The sequence below is a fragment of the Ranitomeya imitator genome, chromosome 9, assembly GCF_032444005.1.
Source record: "Ranitomeya imitator isolate aRanImi1 chromosome 9, aRanImi1.pri, whole genome shotgun sequence".
NCBI classification, from domain to species: Eukaryota; Metazoa; Chordata; class Amphibia; order Anura; family Dendrobatidae; genus Ranitomeya; species Ranitomeya imitator.
In genome coordinates, this window is record NC_091290.1 from 104710310 (window position 1) to 104730088 (window position 19779).

General features: G+C 45.9%; 1 protein-coding gene across 2 annotated transcripts in view; it reads left to right on the forward strand.

The window, feature by feature from the left end:
- Positions 1 to 19779, forward strand: part of BCAR1 (BCAR1 scaffold protein, Cas family member) — a 155193-nt gene that overhangs the window by 49950 nt on the left and 85464 nt on the right. For both annotated transcript variants that reach the window (XM_069740499.1, XM_069740500.1), the window contains exon 2: positions 5388 to 6125. In XM_069740499.1, the coding sequence (XP_069596600.1) occupies positions 5388 to 6125 (738 nt within the window). The remainder of the gene's footprint in view (positions 1 to 5387; positions 6126 to 19779) is intronic.

Here is a 19779-nt window from a genome sequence, read left to right on the forward strand (position 1 = left end):
CAATTCATTTATTTATTTGATCCAGTCTCAACACCGCACTGTAGTGAATCTGTAGTAAGTGGCGCATTAATGCTCAGTCATAGCGTCAGGCTTCAGATCAAAGTCAACCTGGCAACATACATACAACCATTCCAGAAGAATTAATGGAGCTTTTCCCGTAAGCGCTGTACTTAGTTATCTACATATCTACCACGTGGTGCCATTCAGCCACTGAAACAGTGAGGAGTAAGGCTGTGGCTGCATGGCGACATCTACCATGCAGTATCCTCTAGGTGTCGCTACTATGCTAGGGCATTGTTTACTTTTACTCATTGGTAGGGTGTTGTTCTCTTTCACACATTGATAGGGTGTTGATCACTTTCACACATTGGTAGGGCGTTGTTCACTTTCACACATTGGTAGGGCGTTGTTCACTTTCACACATTGCTAGGGCGTTGTTCACTTTCACACATTGATAGGGCGTTCTTAACTTTCACACATTGGTAGGACATTGTTCACTTTCACACATTGGTAGGGTGTTGTTCACTTTCACACATTGGTAGGGCATTGTTTACTTTTACACATTGGTAGGGTGTTGTTCACTTTCACACATTGATAGGGTGTTGTTCACTTTCACACATTGGTAGGGCGTTGTTCACTTTCACACATTGATAGGGTGTTGTTTACTTTCTCACATTGGTAGGGCGTTGTTCACTTTCACACATTGGTAGGGCGTTATTCACTTTTACACATTGGTAGGGTGTTGTTCACTTTCATACATTGATAGGGTGTTGTTCACTTTCACACATTGGTAGGGCGTTGTTCACTTTCACACATTGATAGGGTGTTGTTCACTTTTACACATTGGTAGGGTGTTGTTCTCTTTCACACATTGATAGGGTGTTGTTCACTTTCACACATTGGTAGGGCGTTGTTCACTTTCACACATTGCTAGGGCGTTGTTCACTTTCACACATTGATAGGGCGTTCTTAACTTTCACACATTGGTAGGACGTTGTTCACTTTCACACATTGGTAGGGTGTTGTTCACTTTCACACATTGGTAGGGCATTGTTTACTTTTACACATTGGCAGGGTGTTGTTCTCTTTCACACATTGATAGGGTGTTGATCACTTTCACACATTGGTAGGGTGTTGTTCACTTTCACACATTGGTAGGGCGTTGTTCACTTTCACACATTGCTAGGGCGTTGTTCACTTTCACACATTGATAGGGCGTTCTTAACTTTCACACATTGGTAGGACATTGTTCACTTTCACACATTGGTAGGGTGTTGTTCACTTTCACACATTGGTAGGGCATTGTTTACTTTTACACATTGGTAGGGTGTTGTTCACTTTCACACATTGATAGGGTGTTGTTCACTTTCACACATTGGTAGGGCGTTGTTCACTTTCACACATTGATAGGGTGTTGTTTACTTTCTCACATTGGTAGGGCGTTGTTCACTTTCACACATTGGTAGGGCGTTATTCACTTTTACACATTGGTAGGGTGTTGTTCACTTTCATACATTGATAGGGTGTTGTTCACTTTCACACATTGGTAGGGCGTTGTTCACTTTCACACATTGATAGGGTGTTGTTCACTTTTACACATTGGTAGGGTGTTGTTCACTTTCATACATTGGTAGGGTGTTGTTCACTTTCACACATTGGTAGGGTGTTGTTCACTTTCACACATTGGTAGAGTGTTGTTCACTTTCACACATTGGTAGAGTGTTGTTCACTTTCACACACTGGTGGGGCGTTGTTCACTTTCACACATTGGTAGGGTGTTCATTTTCACACATTGGTAGGGCGTTGTTCACTTTCACACATTGGTAGGGTGTTGTTCACTTTCACACATTGGTAGGGCATTGTTCACTTTCACACATTGGTAGGGCGTTGTTCACTTTCACACATTGGTAGGGTGTTGTTCACTTTCACACATTGGTAGGGTGTTGTTCACTTTCACATATTGGTAGTGCATTGTTCACTTTCACACATTGGTAGGGCGTTGTTCACTTTTACACATTGGTAGGGTGTTGTTCACTTTCACACATTGGTAGGGCATTGTTCACTTTCACACATTGGTAGGGCATTGTTCACTTTCACACATTGGTAGGGCGTTGTTCACTTTCACACATTGGTAGGGTGTTGTTCACTTTCACACATTGGTAGGGTGTTGTTCACTTTCACACATTGGTAGGGCATTGTTCACTTTCACACATTGGTAGGGCATTGTTCACTTTCACACATTGGTAGGGCGTTGTTCACTTTCACACATTGGTAGGGTGTTGTTCACTTTCACACATTGGTAGGGCGTTGTTCACTTTCACACATTGGTAGGGTGTTGTTCACTTTCACACATTGGTAGGGCATTGTTCACTTTCACACATTGGTAGGGCGTTGTTCACTTTCACACATTGGTAGGGTGTTGTTCACTTTCACACATTGGTAGGGTGTTGTTCACTTTCACATATTGGTAGTGCATTGTTCACTTTCACACATTGGTAGGGCGTTGTTCACTTTTACACATTGGTAGGGTGTTGTTCACTTTCACACATTGGTAGGGCATTGTTCACTTTCACACATTGGTAGGGCATTGTTCACTTTCACACATTGGTAGGGCGTTGTTCACTTTCACACATTGGTAGGGTGTTGTTCACTTTCACACATTGGTAGGGTGTTGTTCACTTTCACATATTGGTAGTGCATTGTTCACTTTCACACATTGGTAGGGCGTGGTTTACTTTAACACATCGTTGGGCATTGAGTTGGGAGGACATTGTTTAATTTCACACATTGGTAGGGCATTGTTTACTTTCACACATTGGTAGAGCGTTATTTACTTTCACACAGTGGCAGGGCATTGAGTTGGTAGGACACTGTTTATTTCACACATTGGTAGGGCATTGTTTACTTTTACACATTGTTAGGGCATTGTTTACTTGTAAACATTGCTTGGGCATTCAGTTGGTAGGACACTGTTTTAACTTCACACATTGGTAGGGTATTGGGTTGGTCAGACATTGTCTACGTTCACACGTCTCTAATTTAATTATACTGTACCAACATTCATGCTCATGTGAGGACACCAAGACATTGTAGTTTAAACTTGTGAAAATCACAAAAATAAATAGGTTTGTACCTGCGTTTTTTTTGATAGTTGCGTTTACGCTGTATTTTTGTTGCTTTTTTTAACTTATTGCAAGCTATGGGTGAAAAAATGCTGAAACAATTGACATGCTTCAGTTTTAAAAAAACGTAGCAGTTTTCCAATTTAGGCACAAAAAAAAAACATGCGTCTGCATGAGATTTCTGAAATCTCATAGCTATGGCTGGTAGTGTAAAAAGGAGTTTTTAATTTGCACAAAAAAGCGAAAATGCAACGTGTGAAGGTTGCCTTACAAACCTTAGCACAGCTTGTAGTCTAAGCCTTTGCCATCTCTGCCCTGATGGGTTTCTAGTGTGTCAATCAATGAGCAGACATGTTTATCTGGAGCTAGTGGTCTTTCCGGGCCCAGAGTATTCTCCGTGTTTTCTTTAGACAACCAATATTTTATCTTATAAATGGGGAGCAGGAAGGTGTGAAGCACCCAAAATCCCTGCCGGTTGTGAGATTAGTAAATATAATCATGAAAAAGCCCATTAATTCTTTAACAACTAGCCAATTCAATAACGTGAAGGAAACAACATCAGAGTTTTATACATAATTTATAATAATAATGACGGTATATCTCTAATAAATGTTTTCCTAATGCTATTCAGACCCTGGTAATAAATGTTCCTTTCATTCAGTCTTGTTATCTATATCCGTTCCATCATATTAATTGGAGAAAGTCGTCTAATCTCTGATTCAGGAACCTTCAGAACGTGTGTCTCTGTAACGAAAAAACCCGGCAGCAATGCAGATTTACCGTACTTTGTAATGAAGCTAATGCTGAACAGACATTGCAGGAAAGTTAATGTTTAACATGTCAGTGGACAGGTGCGTTCGCCAACAGCTGTATGTGCACCATAAGGAACACGTGTAGGGCACTTATGTAAGCGTTCAGCCGTGTAACTAGCATTGGCCTAAACACAGAACATATCTGGGGCTCCGAGTGTAACTTTACTCTTTATTTTGTACGCATATACTTGACCAAAAAAATAAAAAAGTTAAAATATCATATGTTATTTTCACACCAAAATATGCCCTTTAGAATGCAAAATAGCAGAAACTCCACCACTTCTCCACCAAGTCTGAATTAGGGGACAAATTAGGACTGCTGGCAGGTATCAACATTTTATTATGAGTTAACTCATCAGGGGATTTGGCCATATAAAAATGACGCCTTTGGTGCTCTAATTGCTACCGCCGTTCTGCACAAGCTGAAGTGTAAGCAAACAAACTAGTGCACCCTGGGTATGACCAAGAGCATCCTTGCACCGCTGCGACCAGTGGTTCTGCATGTCTCATCTCCCTCATTGGTGATTGAAAGCTCTGGTCTTGGATTCCTCTGCCCTCGCCCCAGTAATGGAGGTGGGGACATGCAAAACCAATGGGCAGAACAATGCACACAGCAGTTTAGCCACACTAAGGGGGCACCAAGCAGCCTGAGTAAACTTTACTTGTAGGTATTAGGACACAAAAGCTGGGATTTTTATAGAAATATATTACTACATGGCGCTCATTGAAATCAATTTTTGAAAAATTGTTGATGAAGATCATGAGGACTTACCAGTTAAATTCCAAAGTACAGGGACGTGGAAATGGTCTATCACATATGTGAAACTATTGAGACTTTAGCAGCTTTGTATTGGCACTATGTGACGTTTTTCCATGGGAGAGTCTTGGGAAGAAAGAACCACATTTGTGGGTGGAATGTGGTGGTCTTTTAACCAGAGTCTCTTATGGTCGGAGAGAATATTTCTCATCTCCCCTTACAAACAGAGAGATTAGCACTAGTAGCTTTGAACTTGACCATTCTGACCTCTAAGTCTTTGTTACAAGATACTTCACATTCCTTGACTTGCGTGGTCGGCTAAACTATTAATATTTCACAACGTTACATTACTCCTTTGAGTTTCGGAGCAATTTTATTGTTTGTTTTTCAGATGCATTCATTTATGTTAAGAGGGAAGCCTGCTCGCCTTACCTTCTACATAATTAAAATGCTCAGCTGTGCAAAATATAAAGTTTACTACTTGTATGTTTTCTCTGAACTGAGTTATCTGTAATTAAAACAAATAATCGCAACTATTCTCCGTACGTATACTTAGCTCGTGGAGTATCATGTCTATCAGTTTTGGTACAACTCCAAGCCTTAGGCTCGCTGAGAATAATAGTTTCACCACAATTGGATAGTCGTAGCTTCCCAACAATATTTTCATTGATATTTTGATATCTCTTTATTTTACAGAATGTATTGGCCAAAGCTCTGTATGACAATGTCGCGGAGTCACCAGATGAGCTATCCTTTAGGAAGGGGGATATCATGACGGTGCTAGAGCGTAACACTCAAGGTCTAGACGGCTGGTGGCTTTGTTCACTCCATGGAAGACAAGGAATTGTCCCCGGAAACAGGCTGAAAATTCTGGTGGGAATGTATGATAAGAAGCAAGGAATGGACCAGAGCCAACAGAAACCTCAGCAGCAGCAGCAGGCCCAGCAGCAGCCACCTCAAACTCCATTGCCTTATAACAATCAAAGTGTCTACAATGTTCTTTCCACCAATCAGTACCCCCCAATGCACTCATCTTTCCAGAGCCAGAGTGCAGATAGTGTTTACTTGGTTCCAACTGCACCTAAAGGACAGCAAACACATTACCAGACCCCACAGGGTTCTCCGCATCCTGGGCAAACAACTCCTTCTAAGCAATCTACTATATTTCAGAACCAGCTACCCCAACATCAGTTCACAAATCAAGACATATATCAGGTTCCCCCATCCATGAATCAACCGCAGGAGCTCTACCAAGTGCCAGTAGGATCCACCAGCCCACCTCAGTCTCAGGACATTTATCAAATTCCACCTTCTGCAGGGACAGGGCAAGATATCTACCAGGTGCCACCATCAATGACCACATCTCAAGAAATTTATCAAGTGCCACCATCCATGGATATGAGAGGAGGAGAACTCAGAAAGCCACCAGGAAAGGTACAGCACACTTCATGTTTGCACTTACCGTAATTCTTTATTCTTTTTGCCACTTTTCTTGAAGTATCGCTAATCCTCTAAGTCTTTCACGTTATGCTCGTTAAACCTCATAGTCTTTCTTTGTACCAATTGTAAAATCAGCTTAAAAGATAAAGGACATAAAAATATAGACTGTGGTTCTTGTGTCTGTATAGGTCTGCCACATTGTCTGTGTTTCTAAAGGGATCAATCTGGCCGTAAATGTTGTCAGACTAATGAGCATTAAAGATTAGGCGGTTGTACGCGGCACCACTGAATGATATCCATTAGCTATTGATCCATCAAAAATGAGCTTTGATCGAACTGCAGTCTGGTAATCCCCTGCCTGGAGGGGATGAATGCATGTTAAAAAAAAGTAGCCCACTATAGTGGGTCACAGGGTGCCTAACACTATGGTCGATCTTGTTGAGGACTAACTCCTACTGAGAACTTTTAGATGCAATATTCTAATACCGTAATTGTCGAAATGTCCAATTTTCAAGAGTAAAATCTGAAGACTAGACTGTCATAATTTATTTAATTTTATGGATATTATTCAGCAGTATTTCTTCTTCCTTTTGCCCAATGTTTGGCTAGACACTTAGGGTTAATCTTGTCCATTACATTAATCACAATGACAATCCGTTGTAATCACTGTGGCGGTTTTTTGCCTCCACCGCAAATAAAACACCTATTGTTCCACTGGCATTTTATAAAATCTGACCCCTCTTAATCTGGGTAGGCTGCATTTGAGACTACAACTTTTTCCCCAAAAAATTATCAGACTGCATTCTTACAACAATTCAGTACTAAAATATTTCCGCCATCTAGATATTAAAGGGACTATTTTATTTTTTTTACTATGGGACTAAGAATTGACAGGCAGGTAGTTACTAACTAACTGCTTATTTTACTCGGCATTGGCTCAGAACAATCACCTACCGCTCCTGCCGGCGATTTTGCTGCTACACCTCAACAGAGCAGCTCTCTTCCTCTTCCGGGCTGCTTTGTCGACAGGACGTGGCTGTCGGCATCATGCTGATTGATAGCCATCTTCCTGTAGTTGTGCAGCAGGAAACTGGCTTTCAATCATCATGACATTGGCTGCAGGTCTGTCGATGTAACGTCAGAATCGCCGGTGGGAGCAGTCTTTGACCACTCTGTGCCCGTGGAGGCTGACGCAGAGCGCAACAGGCAGATAGTATGTGATTACCTCCTTGTTGGTTCTTAGGCCCGTAGTAAAACAATAAAATAGTCCTGGATAACCCTTTTAAGGGATATGTAATATTCTGCAACAATGCCATTACGGCATAAGGCAGTTTAGTGGGTCAAAACTACTGCCGAAGGTGCAAGATGGGTGATCTGCACCACAACACCAAGTGACTGCTGGGTATTTCACAACATTGAAGTTTCCTAGGCTTTGTTCAGTAAACCTTGCCCCTTCCTTCCCAGAGACTAGTAGAGCTGTCACTCAGGAGCAGAGGGGAGGAGTTAGACCCTTCACTATTGAGGAACGCCCAGCAGACACTTGGCATTGTGGCACATGACAAATGAATGCCTAACCTCAGTCATGCTCCTACTAAGAACAGCTCCATAATTTTCTGGTATCCAGTTTTTGCACATACTAACAACTAAGAGCATGAATGGGTCATCATTGCAATTGTCTTATTTTTCATCATATGGATGAAGGAATACAGAATCTGCATTTGCCCATGTTCTCTACTATGTGTAGATTGAATGTAGCAAAACTAGTATGGGGCATATATGTGTGACGGTACCGTCACCTCTGCTCCGTGCCGCAGAGCTCAATCACTCCTCCCAATGGCTCTGAACTCACCGCTACGGATGTTTCTAGCTCACCTCCATATCACTGCCACCCTGAACTCTCGCCCATTTCTCAGATGTTTTGCTCAGTTTATGGTGTTTTTTCACTTGTGAATATTCTACTTCTGGATTTGTTGATATTTCATAACTATCGAAGTGCCACATTATAATAATTCTCCAGGCAATTTTCATTTCTATCTTTGCACGTCCATGATGATTTGTTTCTGCATTACCAATTACCCAAAAGATAGAGTGTTAATAAAGGGCACATACTGTATATCATGGAGCTGTTGTAAATGCATCTGTAGAATGAATTTTTTGACTTTTAATGTAGTCAAGGCAATTTCCTTGACTACATTAAAATTCAAAAAATTCATCCTTAAGTTGAGTGCCTAGTTTATTTTGTATTACCTCATGGTGTGGATCCTACTATGCCACCTTCCTTAGTAGTGCACACGGTTCTCTATTAGTAAATGCATCTGTGACACCCCAGGAGTTTGGTTGTCACAGATGTATTGCCTTCCTCACGGGGAAGGTGATACCATGCCTGGAGGCGAGGAAAGATCACTTTAACAGGCAACATATATGCAACATGTTCTGACTCCAGGCCAGAAGGGTGAGCTCTGATCCAGTTTGTGGGTGGCTCCCCTATATATATTCTGGCTGGAGGGAGAGTTAGGCCGTCTGTCAGAGCATTCAAGAAGAGAGCTGGGGCCGTGCAGGTGTGAGGATCTGCAGCTCCTGTGAAGAAAGCTGGGGCTGTGCAGACATGTGGATCTGCGGCTCCTGAAAAGGAAAGAGAGTGACAGAACAGTTTGAAGAAAGTGTGAAGGAGGAAGAAGTGAAGGAGAAGTGAAGAGCTGGAGGGGAGCTGCGACTGAGCTTCATCCACGTTGAAGCGTATGAAATCGGTGGCCAGAAGACCGAGGTTGTGGGAGTAACTGTATGCCCCATAGCAGAAACCAGCGGGCAGGAGATTTTAGTCACCTGTCCACCATTACACCTGAAGGCACAGCAACACATAGAGCCCAGAGTCATCTTAGAGACACCTTTAAAAAGACTTGAGTTGCCTGCTATGCGGGTAGTGTTTTACCAACAGGGACAGAGAGAATGTGAGGACCTTGTGTGAGGCCTTAGGCAGCAAGGAACTGCAACACAGCTCAGAAAGGAAGGCTTCCATCCCCACCTGACTGGGGGGGATCTCAGAATCACTTCCAGGCCGGCCGAACCTCACCACCACCACCTGTGATCAGTACCATCACCCCAGAGGACCCCTTTAAGCAGCGTCGGTCATCCCTGACCGAATACCACAGGTGGCTTCACGAACAAACTTTATGATCTTTATTCCCCATTTCAAATCCCCTTTTATTAGATGCCCAGGGCCACAGACCGGGTCACTGCTGGCGTGACACATCCCTTTAAGAACCGAGTACCCCACGGCCCTGGCGGACGCTCCACATCTCCCTGCCTGTAGTACTGTCTTTACGTGTTTCTGCAGGTGGACAAGCACCTGATCCTCTGCTTGGTGCTGGGGGCGCCCCTGGTTAGTGGGTTCCTGTTGTGGTGTGAGGATGATTATCCTGCTGCTTGCTTCATATGGTAATGAGTGGTTTTGCATACAGATCATGTACTTTTCCCCAGTATATTCTCCTGCCTTTAGCCGCCTTGATATTAGAATGTACTCATTTGGAGTACAGATGATGGCAGTGATGGACCAGCCCGTCTCCTCCTCTGTGTGCCGGGCTTATCAGAACAGTCCCCTGCAGCATATCACCAGAGATGGTGAGACACAGGTGCTGAGCTGATATATCACTGCTATCATCTGTACTCCAAATATGTGTGTTCTGGTATAAATGCAGCTGAAGGCAAGTAAATGGTCAAAAGCAGAGATTTGGAAGCAATGATTGAGCAGTCCATGCTGACATTATAGTTCCATAATCTATGATACAAGGAAAGCTGTCAATCACTGTGGAGTCTAACAGGACTCCTGACTGTCACTTCTAGGAGTCCTGGCACAAACGTCTTTATTTTTCATTGATACTTGGTAGAACACGGAGATAAAGTAAAGGTCCTGAGCCCCAATCCAAACCTGCCAGGTGCTATTCCTGACACTGATGTCTTACGTGGCAGAGGGACCTTTGGGTCCCCTCAGCCACCATGGCGCTGTGGCAAATGCTAACTTTGAACCCTGTTAAATCGGAGTCCTTTCTTCTTCTCTGAATGTCACAATTTTTTTTCAGACCTGCCGCCATTTTTTGGAAACAGTCCTAATAAATGTGTTGTGTCCCATGCTGAAGAGTGGTAGTGGTAGAGTTTGCACAAGCCCCAACCACAATTGGGTGTTTCTGGCCTGGATGGGGGCAGGACTAAATGTTTGCTTAATTGTAGACACCCACGTGGGAAACGGCCAGAGAACAAAAATGTTCTATTGTTAGCAGAGATACAAAAGAAATAATACTCTGTAGCAAGTAATGCCGTTATGGACGACACATGGATTACTCTAGAGTGTAACCCAGAAGCTGACAAAGCAGACGGCTGCACACAATGCTCCGCTGTAGCAATGCTCCGCCGTGTTAATGCTCCGCCGTAGTAAAGCGCATTTCCTCAGTCCAGAAATAGGCCCATCTTGAATACATTTCCGTAACCGAAGCCTTGTATATCTAACATAAAGAAGAATATGCAATGTAACCATCTGATTGTTCTGAGAATGTTATCTGCAGCCGCCTCTTCTAAAACTATGGAAGAAATCATTGCGAAAGGAGCACATCAACCCCAAATACTCATTTATATATCTTCCAATATCTAAACCTTACAATGGCCAAAAATGCATTTGTTTTTGATGGGCAAAGAGGCACAAGCCTCTGATATACTGCTGTGATGGGGGCCACAGTCACATCAGATAGTCATCATTTGCCATTAAATTCAAAAAGTTTGGGCTCTTATGACCACCTTAAAGGTGTTCCCTGTCACCCAGCTGCATTTTGTGTGAAAAAAAAACAAACACAAAAAATTAGCTTTACTCCCCTTTCCCAGGTCCAGTACAGAGTCTCTAAAGGCACAGATGATTGGCCTCGGGGAGACCAAAACATCCAACACCGCGGAGACACCATCACGTGTTTCTCAACGCAGTGATTCCAGAACACTGCCCCCATCCCTTATAGGAAATATGCAGATGCATGTAAAGAAGCTGCGGAGACACCATCACGTGTTTCTCGACGCAAGCAGTGAATAGCCAGGCCTTTCCCCGGGAAGGAACAACCACGGGAAGGGCAGCATCCTATGAAGGAAAGCCACCTATGCCAAGCATGGTATCCATCCACAGACAGCTGTTTCGGGGTTTTTGCCCCTCATCAGTGTGGAGTAGGAATCTGGTTATTAGGAGCAGTGCCTAGTAAAAGTCTATAAAGGCACAGATGATTGGCCTCGGGGAGACCAAAACATCCAACACCGCGGAGACACCATCACGTGTTTCTCAACGCAGTGATTCCAGAACACTGCCCCCATCCCTTATGGGAAATATGCAGATGCATGTAAAGAAGCTGCGGAGACACCATCACGTGTTTCTCGACGCAAGCAGTGAATAGCCAGGCCTTTCCCCGGGAAGGAACAAGCACGGGAAGGGCAGCATCCTATGAAGGAAAGCCACCTATGCCAAGCATGGTATCCATCCACAGACAGCTGTTTCGGGGTTTTTGCCCCTCATCAGTGTGGAGTAGGAATCTGGCTATTAGGAGCAGTGCCTAGTAAAAGTCTATAAAGGCACAGATGATTGGCCTCGGGGAGACCAAAACATCCAACACCGCGGAGACACCATCACGTGTTTCTCAACGCAGTGATTCCAGAACACTGCCCCCATCCCTTATGGGAAATATGCAGATGCATGTAAAGAAGCTGCGGAGACACCATCACGTGTTTCTCGACGCAAGCAGTGAATAGCCAGGCCTTTCCCCGGGAAGGAACAACCACGGGAAGGGCAGCATCCTATGAAGGAAAGCCACCTATGCCAAGCATGGTATCCATCCACAGACAGCTGTTTCGGGGGTTTTGCCCCTCATCAGTGTAGAGTAGGAATCTGGCTATTAGGAGCAGTGCCTAGTAAAAGTCTATAAAGGCACAGATGATTGGCCTCGGGGAGACCAAAACATCCAACACCGCGGAGACACCATCACGTGTTTCTCAACGCAGTGATTCCAGAACACTGCCCCCATCCCTTATGGGAAATATGCAGATGCATGTAAAGAAGCTGCAGAGACACCATCACGTGTTTCTTGACGCAAGCAGTGAATAGCCAGGCCTTTCCCCGGGAAGGAACAACCACGGGAAGGGCAGCATCCTATGAAGGAAAGCCACCTATGCCAAGCATGGTATCCATCCACAGACAGCTGTTTCGGGGTTTTTGCCCCTCATCAGTGTGGAGTAGGAATCTGGCTATTAGGAGCAGTGCCTAGTAAAAGTCTATAAAGGCACAGATAATTGGCCTCGGGGAGACCAAAACATCCAACACCGCGGAGACACCATCACGTGTTTCTCAACACAGTGATTCCAGAACACTGCCCCCATCCCTTATGGGAAATATGCAGATGCATGTAAAGAAGCTGCGGAGACACCATCACGTGTTTCTCGACGCAAGCAGTGAATAGCCAGGCCTTTCCCCGGGAAGGAACAACCACGGGAAGGGCAGCATCCTATGAAGGAAAGCCACCTATGCCAAGCATGGTATCCATCCACAGACAGCTGTTTCGGGGTTTTTGCCCCTCATCAGTGTGGAGTAGGAATCTGGCTATTAGGAGCAGTGCCTAGTAAAAGTCTATAAAGGCACAGATGATTGGCCTCGGGGAAACCAAAACATCCAACACCACGGAGACACCATCACGTGTTTCTCAACGCAGTGATTCCAGAACACTGCCCCATCCCTTATGGGAAATATGCAGATGCATGTAAAGAAGCTGCGGACACACCATCACGTGTTTCTCGACGCAAGCAGTGAATAGCCAGGCCTTTCCCCGGGAAGGAACAACCACGGGAAGGGCAGTATCCTATGAAGGAAAGCCACCTATGCCAAGCATGGTATCCATCCACAGACAGCTGTTTCGGGGTTTTTGCCCCTCATCAGTGTGGAGTAGGAATCTGGCTATTAGGAGCAGTGCCTAGTAAAAGTCTATAAAGGCACAGATGATTGGCCTCGGGGAGACCAAAACATTCAACACCGCGGAGACACCATCACGTGTTTCTCAACGCAGTGATTCCAGAACACTGCCCCCATCCCTTATGGGAAATATGCAGATGCAGGTAAAGAAGCTGCGGAGACACCATCACGTGTTTCTCGATGCAAGCAGTGAATAGCCAGGCCTTTCCCCGGGAAGGAACAACCAATCATCTGTGCCTTTATAGACTTTTACTAGGCACTGCTCCTAATAGCCAGATTCCTACTCCACACTGATGAGGGGCAAAAACCCCGAAACAGCTGTCTGTGGATGGATACCATGCTTGGCATAGGTGGCTTTCCTTCATAGGATGCTGCCCTTCCCGTGGTTGTTCCTTCCCGGGGAAAGGCCTGGCTATTCACTGCTTGCGTCGAGAAACACGTGATGGTGTCTCCGCAGCTTCTTTACCTGCATCTGCATATTTCCCATAAGGGATGGGGGCAGTGTTCTGGAATCACTGCGTTGAGAAACACATGATGGTGTCTCCGCGGTGTTGGATGTTTTGGTCTCCCCGAGGCCAATCATCTGTGCCTTTATAGACTTTTACTAGGCACTGCTCCTAATAGCAAGATTCCTACTCCACACTGATGAGGGGCAAAAACCCCGAAACAGCTGTCTGTGGATGGATACCATGCTTGGCATAGGTGGCTTTCCTTCATAGGATGCTGCCCTTCCCGTGGTTGTTCCTTCCCGGGGAAAGGCCTGGCTATTCACTGCTTGCGTCGAGAAACACGTGATGGTGTCTCCGCAGCTTCTTTACATGCATCTGCATATTTCCCATAAGGGATGGGGGCAGTGTTCTGGAATCACTGCGTTGAGAAACACGTGATGGTGTCTCCGCGGTGTTGGATGTTTTGGTCTCCCCGAGGCCAATCATCTGTGCCTTTATAGACTTTTACTAGGCACTGCTCCTAATAGCCAGATTCCTACTCCACACTGATGAGGGGCAAAAACCCCGAAACAGCTGTCTGTGGATGGATACCATGCTTGGCATAGGTGGCTTTCCTTCATAGGATGCTGCCCTTCCCGTGGTTGTTCCTTCCCGGGGAAAGGCCTGGCTATTCACTGCTTGCGTCCAGTACAGAGTCTCTGCCGCTGCTCCAGGCATCAGTTATTGTCTGCAGTACCGCCAACTCGGGCAGAGCCCCTGCGCTCAGTTATTGGCTGCAGCACTGACGTTGGTGTACTGAGCATCTTGTACCGCCAACTCGGGCAGAGCCCCTGCGCTCAGTTATTGGCTGCAGCACTGACGTTGGTGTACTGAGCATCTTGTACCGCCAACTCAGGCTGAGCCCCTGCGCTCAGTTATTAGCTGTAGCGCTGACGTTGGTGTACTGAGCATCTTGTACCGCCAACTCGGGCAGAGCCCCTGCGCTCAGTTATTGGCTGCAGCACTGACGTTGGTGTACTGAGCATCTTGTACCGCCAACTCAGGCAGAGCCCCTGCGCTCAGTTATTAGCTGCTGCGCTGATGTTGGTGTACTGAGCATCTTGTACCGCCAACTCAGGCTGAGCCCCTGCGCTCAGTTATTGGCTGCAGCGCTGACGTTGGTGTACTGAGCATCTTGTACCGCCAACTCAGGCAGAACCACTGCGCTCAGTTATTGGCTGCAGCGCTGATGTTGGTGTACTGAGCATCTTGTACCGCCAACTCAGACAGAGCCCCTGCGCTCAGTTATTGGCTGCAGCGCTGATGTTGGTGTACTGAGCATCTTGTGCTGCCAACTCAGGCTGAGCCCTTGCACTCAGTTATTAGCTGCAGCGCTGATGTTGGTGTACTGAGCATCTTGTACCGCCAACTCAGGCAGAGCCCCTGCGCTCAGTTATTGGCTGCAGCGCTGACGTTGGTGTACTGAGCATCTTGTACCGCCAACTCAGGCTGAGCCACTGCGCTCAGTTATTGGCTGCAGCGCTGATGTTGCTGTACTGAGCATCTTGTACCGCCAACTCAGGCTGAGCCCCTGCGCTCAGTTATTAGCTGCAGCGCTGATGTTGGTGTACTGAGCATCTTGTACCGCCAACTCAGACAGAGCCCCTGCGCTCAGTTATTGGCTGCAGCGCTGACGTTGGTGTACTGAGCATCTTGTACCGCCAACTCAGGCTGAGCCACTGCGCTCAGTTATTGGCTGCAGCGCTGATGTTGCTGTACTGAGCATCTTGTACCGCCAACTCAGGCAGAGCCCCTGCGCTCAGTTATTGGCTGCTGCGCTGATGTTGGTGTACTGAGCATCTTGTACCGCCAACTCAGGCTGAGCCCCTGCGCTCAGTTATTGGCTGCAGCGCTGACGTTGGTGTACTGAGCATCTTGTACCGCCAACTCAGGCAGAACCACTGCGCTCAGTTATTGGCTGCAGCGCTGATGTTGGTGTACTGAGCATCTTGTACCGCCAACTCAGACAGAGCCCCTGCGCTCAGTTATTGGCTGCAGCGCTGACGTTGGTGTACTGAGCATCTTGTACCGCCAACTCAGGCAGAACCACTGCGCTCAGTTATTGGCTGCAGCGCTGATGTTGGTGTACTGAGCATCTTGTACCGCCAACTCAGACAGAGCCCCTGCGCTCAGTTATTGGCTGCAGCGCTGATGTTGGTGTACTGAGCATCTTGTGCTGTCAACTCAGGCTGAGCGCCTACGCTCAGTTATTAGCTGCAGCGCTGATGTTGGTGTACTGAGCATCTTGTACCGCCAACTCAGGCAGAGCCCCTGCGCCCAGTTATTGGCTGCAGCGCTGACGTTGGTGTACTGAGCATCTTGTACCGCCAACTCAGGCTGAGCCACTGCGCTCAGTTATTGGCTGCAGCGCTGATGTTGCTGTACTGAGCATCTTGTACCGCCAACTCAGGCAGAGCCACTGCGCTCAGTTATTGGCTGCAGCGCTGACGTTGCAGTACTGAGCATCTTGTACCGCCAGCTCAGGCAGAGCCCCTGCGCTCAGTTATTGGCTGCAGCGCTGATGTTGGTGTACTGAGCATCTTGTACCGCCAACTCAGGCAGAGCTCCTGCGCTCAGTTATTGGCTGCAGCACTGAGATTCCAGTACTGAGCATCTTGTGCCGCCAACTCAGGCAGAGCCCCTGCGCTCAGTTATTAGCTGCAGCGCTGATGTTGCTGTACTGAGCATCTTGTACCGCCAACTCAGACAGAGCCCCTGCGCTCAGTTATTGGCTGCAGCGCTGATGTTGGTGTACTGAGCATCTTGTACCGCCAACTCAGACAGAGCCCCTGCGCTCAGTTATTGGCTGCAGCGCTGATGTTGGTGTACTGAGCATCTTGTACCGCCAACTCAGACAGAGCCCCTGCGCTCAGTTATTGGCTGCAGCGCTGATGTTGGTGTACTGAGCATCTTGTACCGCCAACTCAGGCAGAGCCCCTGCGCTCAGTTATTAGCTGCAGCGCTGATGTTGCTGTACTGAGCATCTTGTACCGCCAACTCAGACAGAGCCCCTGCGCTCAGTTATTGGCTGCAGCGCTGATGTTGCTGTACTGAGCATCTTGTACCGCCAACTCAGACAGAGCCCCTGCGCTCAGTTATTGGCTGCAGCGCTGACGTTGGTGTACTGAGCATCTTGTACCGCCAACTCAGACAGAGCCCCTGCGCTCAGTTATTGGCTGCAGCGCTGATGTTGGTGTACTGAGCATCTTGTACCGCCAACTCAGACAGAGCCCCTGCGCTCAGTTATTGGCTGCAGCGCTGATGTTGGTGTACTGAGCATCTTGTACCGCCAACTCAGACAGAGCCCCTGCGCTCAGTTATTGGCTGCAGCGCTGACGTTGGTGTACTGAGCATCTTGTACCGCCAACTCAGGCTGAGCCACTGCGCTCAGTTATTGGCTGCAGCGCTGATGTTGCTGTACTGAGCATCTTGTACCGCCAACTCAGGCAGAGCCCCTGCGCTCAGTTATTGGCTGCTGCGCTGATGTTGGTGTACTGAGCATCTTGTACCGCCAACTCAGGCTGAGCCCCTGCGCTCAGTTATTGGCTGCAGCGCTGACGTTGGTGTACTGAGCATCTTGTACCGCCAACTCAGGCAGAACCACTGCGCTCAGTTATTGGCTGCAGCGCTGACATTCCAGTACTGAGCATCTTGTGCTGCCAGCTCAGGCAGAACCACTGCGCTCAGTTATTGGCTGCAGCGCTGTAGATGTGACAGCAGCACTGCAGACAATAAGGCCGGCGTCACACATGCGAGTTTTACGGACGTAAGAGCGCAGAAACTACGTCCGTAAAACTCGCAAAAAATACGGCACAATTATTCTCTATGCCCCTGCTCCTATCTGCCGTATTTTACTGATCAGTATTATACGGCTTTCTACGGCCGTACAAAATCGCAGCATGCTGCGTTTGTCACCGTACTGTGCAAGAAATACGCCAATGAAAGTCTATAGAAGTGTGAAAAATACGGATTACACACGGACAAGCAGTGTGACTTGCGAGAAATACGCAGCGCTGTTAGAGAGAAAAGCCGGCAATTCAGTGCGGTGTACAGTAAAATCACACTGACAGCTTACAGTCCAATAGGTAGAATAAATGTGTACACATAGAATAGGTATATATATATATATATGTCAGTGAGACACATATATGTATATATATTAATATTTATTCCAGCGCTATACAGCTTGAAAGCCGGTAATTCCAATACCGGCTTTTTCTTTCTCCTTCCTAAAACCCGACATGATTTGAGACATGGTTTACATACAGTAAACCATGTCTTCTCTCCATTTTTTTTGCAGATTCCACATTACTAATGTCAGTAGTGTGTATCTGCAAAATTTGGCCGTTCTAGCTCTTAAAATAAAGGGTTAAATGGCGGAAAAAATTGGCGTGGGCTCCCGCGCAATTTTCTCCGCCAGAGTAGTAAAGCCAGTGACTGAGGGCAGATATTAATAGCCTGGAGAGGGTCCACGGTTATTGCCCCCCCCCCCCCTGGCTAAAAATATCTGCCCCCAGCCACCCCAGAAAAGGCACATCTGGAAGATGCGCCTATTCTGGCACTTGGCCACTCTCTTCCCATTCCCGTGTAGCGGTGGGATATGGGGTAATGAAGGGTTAATGTCACCTTGCTATTGTAAGGTGACATTAAGCCTAATTAATAATGGAGAGGCGTCAATTATGACACCTATCCATTATTAATCCAATTGTAGTGAAGGGTTAAATAAAACACAAACACAGTATTTAAAATTATTTTAATGAAATAAAAACAATGGTTGTTGCAGTATTTTATTCAACGCCCAATCCAGTCACTGAAGACCCTCGTTCTGTGAGTAAAAAAACATAATAAACCAACAATATACTTACCCTCCGCAGATCTGTAACGTCCAACGATGTAAATCCTTCTGAAGGGGTTAAAACATTTTGCAGCAAGGAGCTGTGCTAATGCAGGCTGCTCCTCGCTGCAAAACCCCAGGGAATGAGGCTAAAAATAGATCAATGATCTATATTTAGCTTTATTTGCGGTGAGGCGCCCTCTGCTGGCTGTTCATAGATCGTGGGAAATTACCTAGAAAGCCAGGGAGCTTTCACATTTATTCTACCTATTCTACTGTAAGCTGTCAGTGTGATTTTACTGTACACCGCACTGAATTACCGGCTTTTCTCTCTAATATATGTGTCTACTGACACACACATATATATATATATATCTATATATATATATATATATATATATAGACAGTATATATATATTTTCTTTTCTTTTTGGGACACATGGATCACTTCTATAGCGGTATGTTGGTTTTGCTAGCCTGCGAGAAAACCACGCAGTACGGATGCCATACGGATTACATACGGAGGATGCCATGCGCAAAAAACGCTGACACACCCTGCCTACGGAGGAGCTACGGACCACTTTTTTCGGGACTTTTCAGCGTATTACGGCCGTAATATACGGACCGTATTGTTTTACGCTGTGTGTGACGCCGGCCTAACAAACACCAAGAGCAGCGATAGAGACTCACTTCCGGACCCAGAACGGGTGAGAAAAGCAAAGTTTTGTTTTGTCTTTAAAACTGCTTTGTGCCTTGGGACACTTTTTTGTAATAGACAAATGAACATAATAAAAAAAAATAAATGAGAACCAGCTGAGGATTTTTATTTGCAAATTTGAGATTTGCCTCCAGAGTTCACAATATAAACTGTATATGTTATTAAATAGATTGTTTTGACCCAATGAGGCTGGGGTACTTACTATGAAAGTCTGACAGGAGGGCTGTATACGTTTTCTTGCTTAATTTTATGAGTCCAGGGCTAGTTGTTCCTGTTAGTATCAAGCTAAAAACCTTTCAAAAGGTATAATGCCACCGTTCTGACATAGATTTTCAAAGTAAGTACACCAGTCTCACCATGTCTTTTTGATAATGGATCCAGTTTGTATTGTAAAATGTGGTGACAGAGACACTTTTAAGTTTAATTTTTGTGCCTTTAAATATTCTTTTACTGAACAAGAAGAGGTAACTAAAAGCAGCTGGTCAGTCTGGAAGGTAATAATTTACTATGTAATTACACAGGGCTGTGGGAGGGGCACAGAGAAATTAGTTGTTTTGAAGACGTTTTCATGGAAACTGGTTTTGGATGTGTTTAAGTCTGTCTTATTTGGTTTTCGTGTTACATCC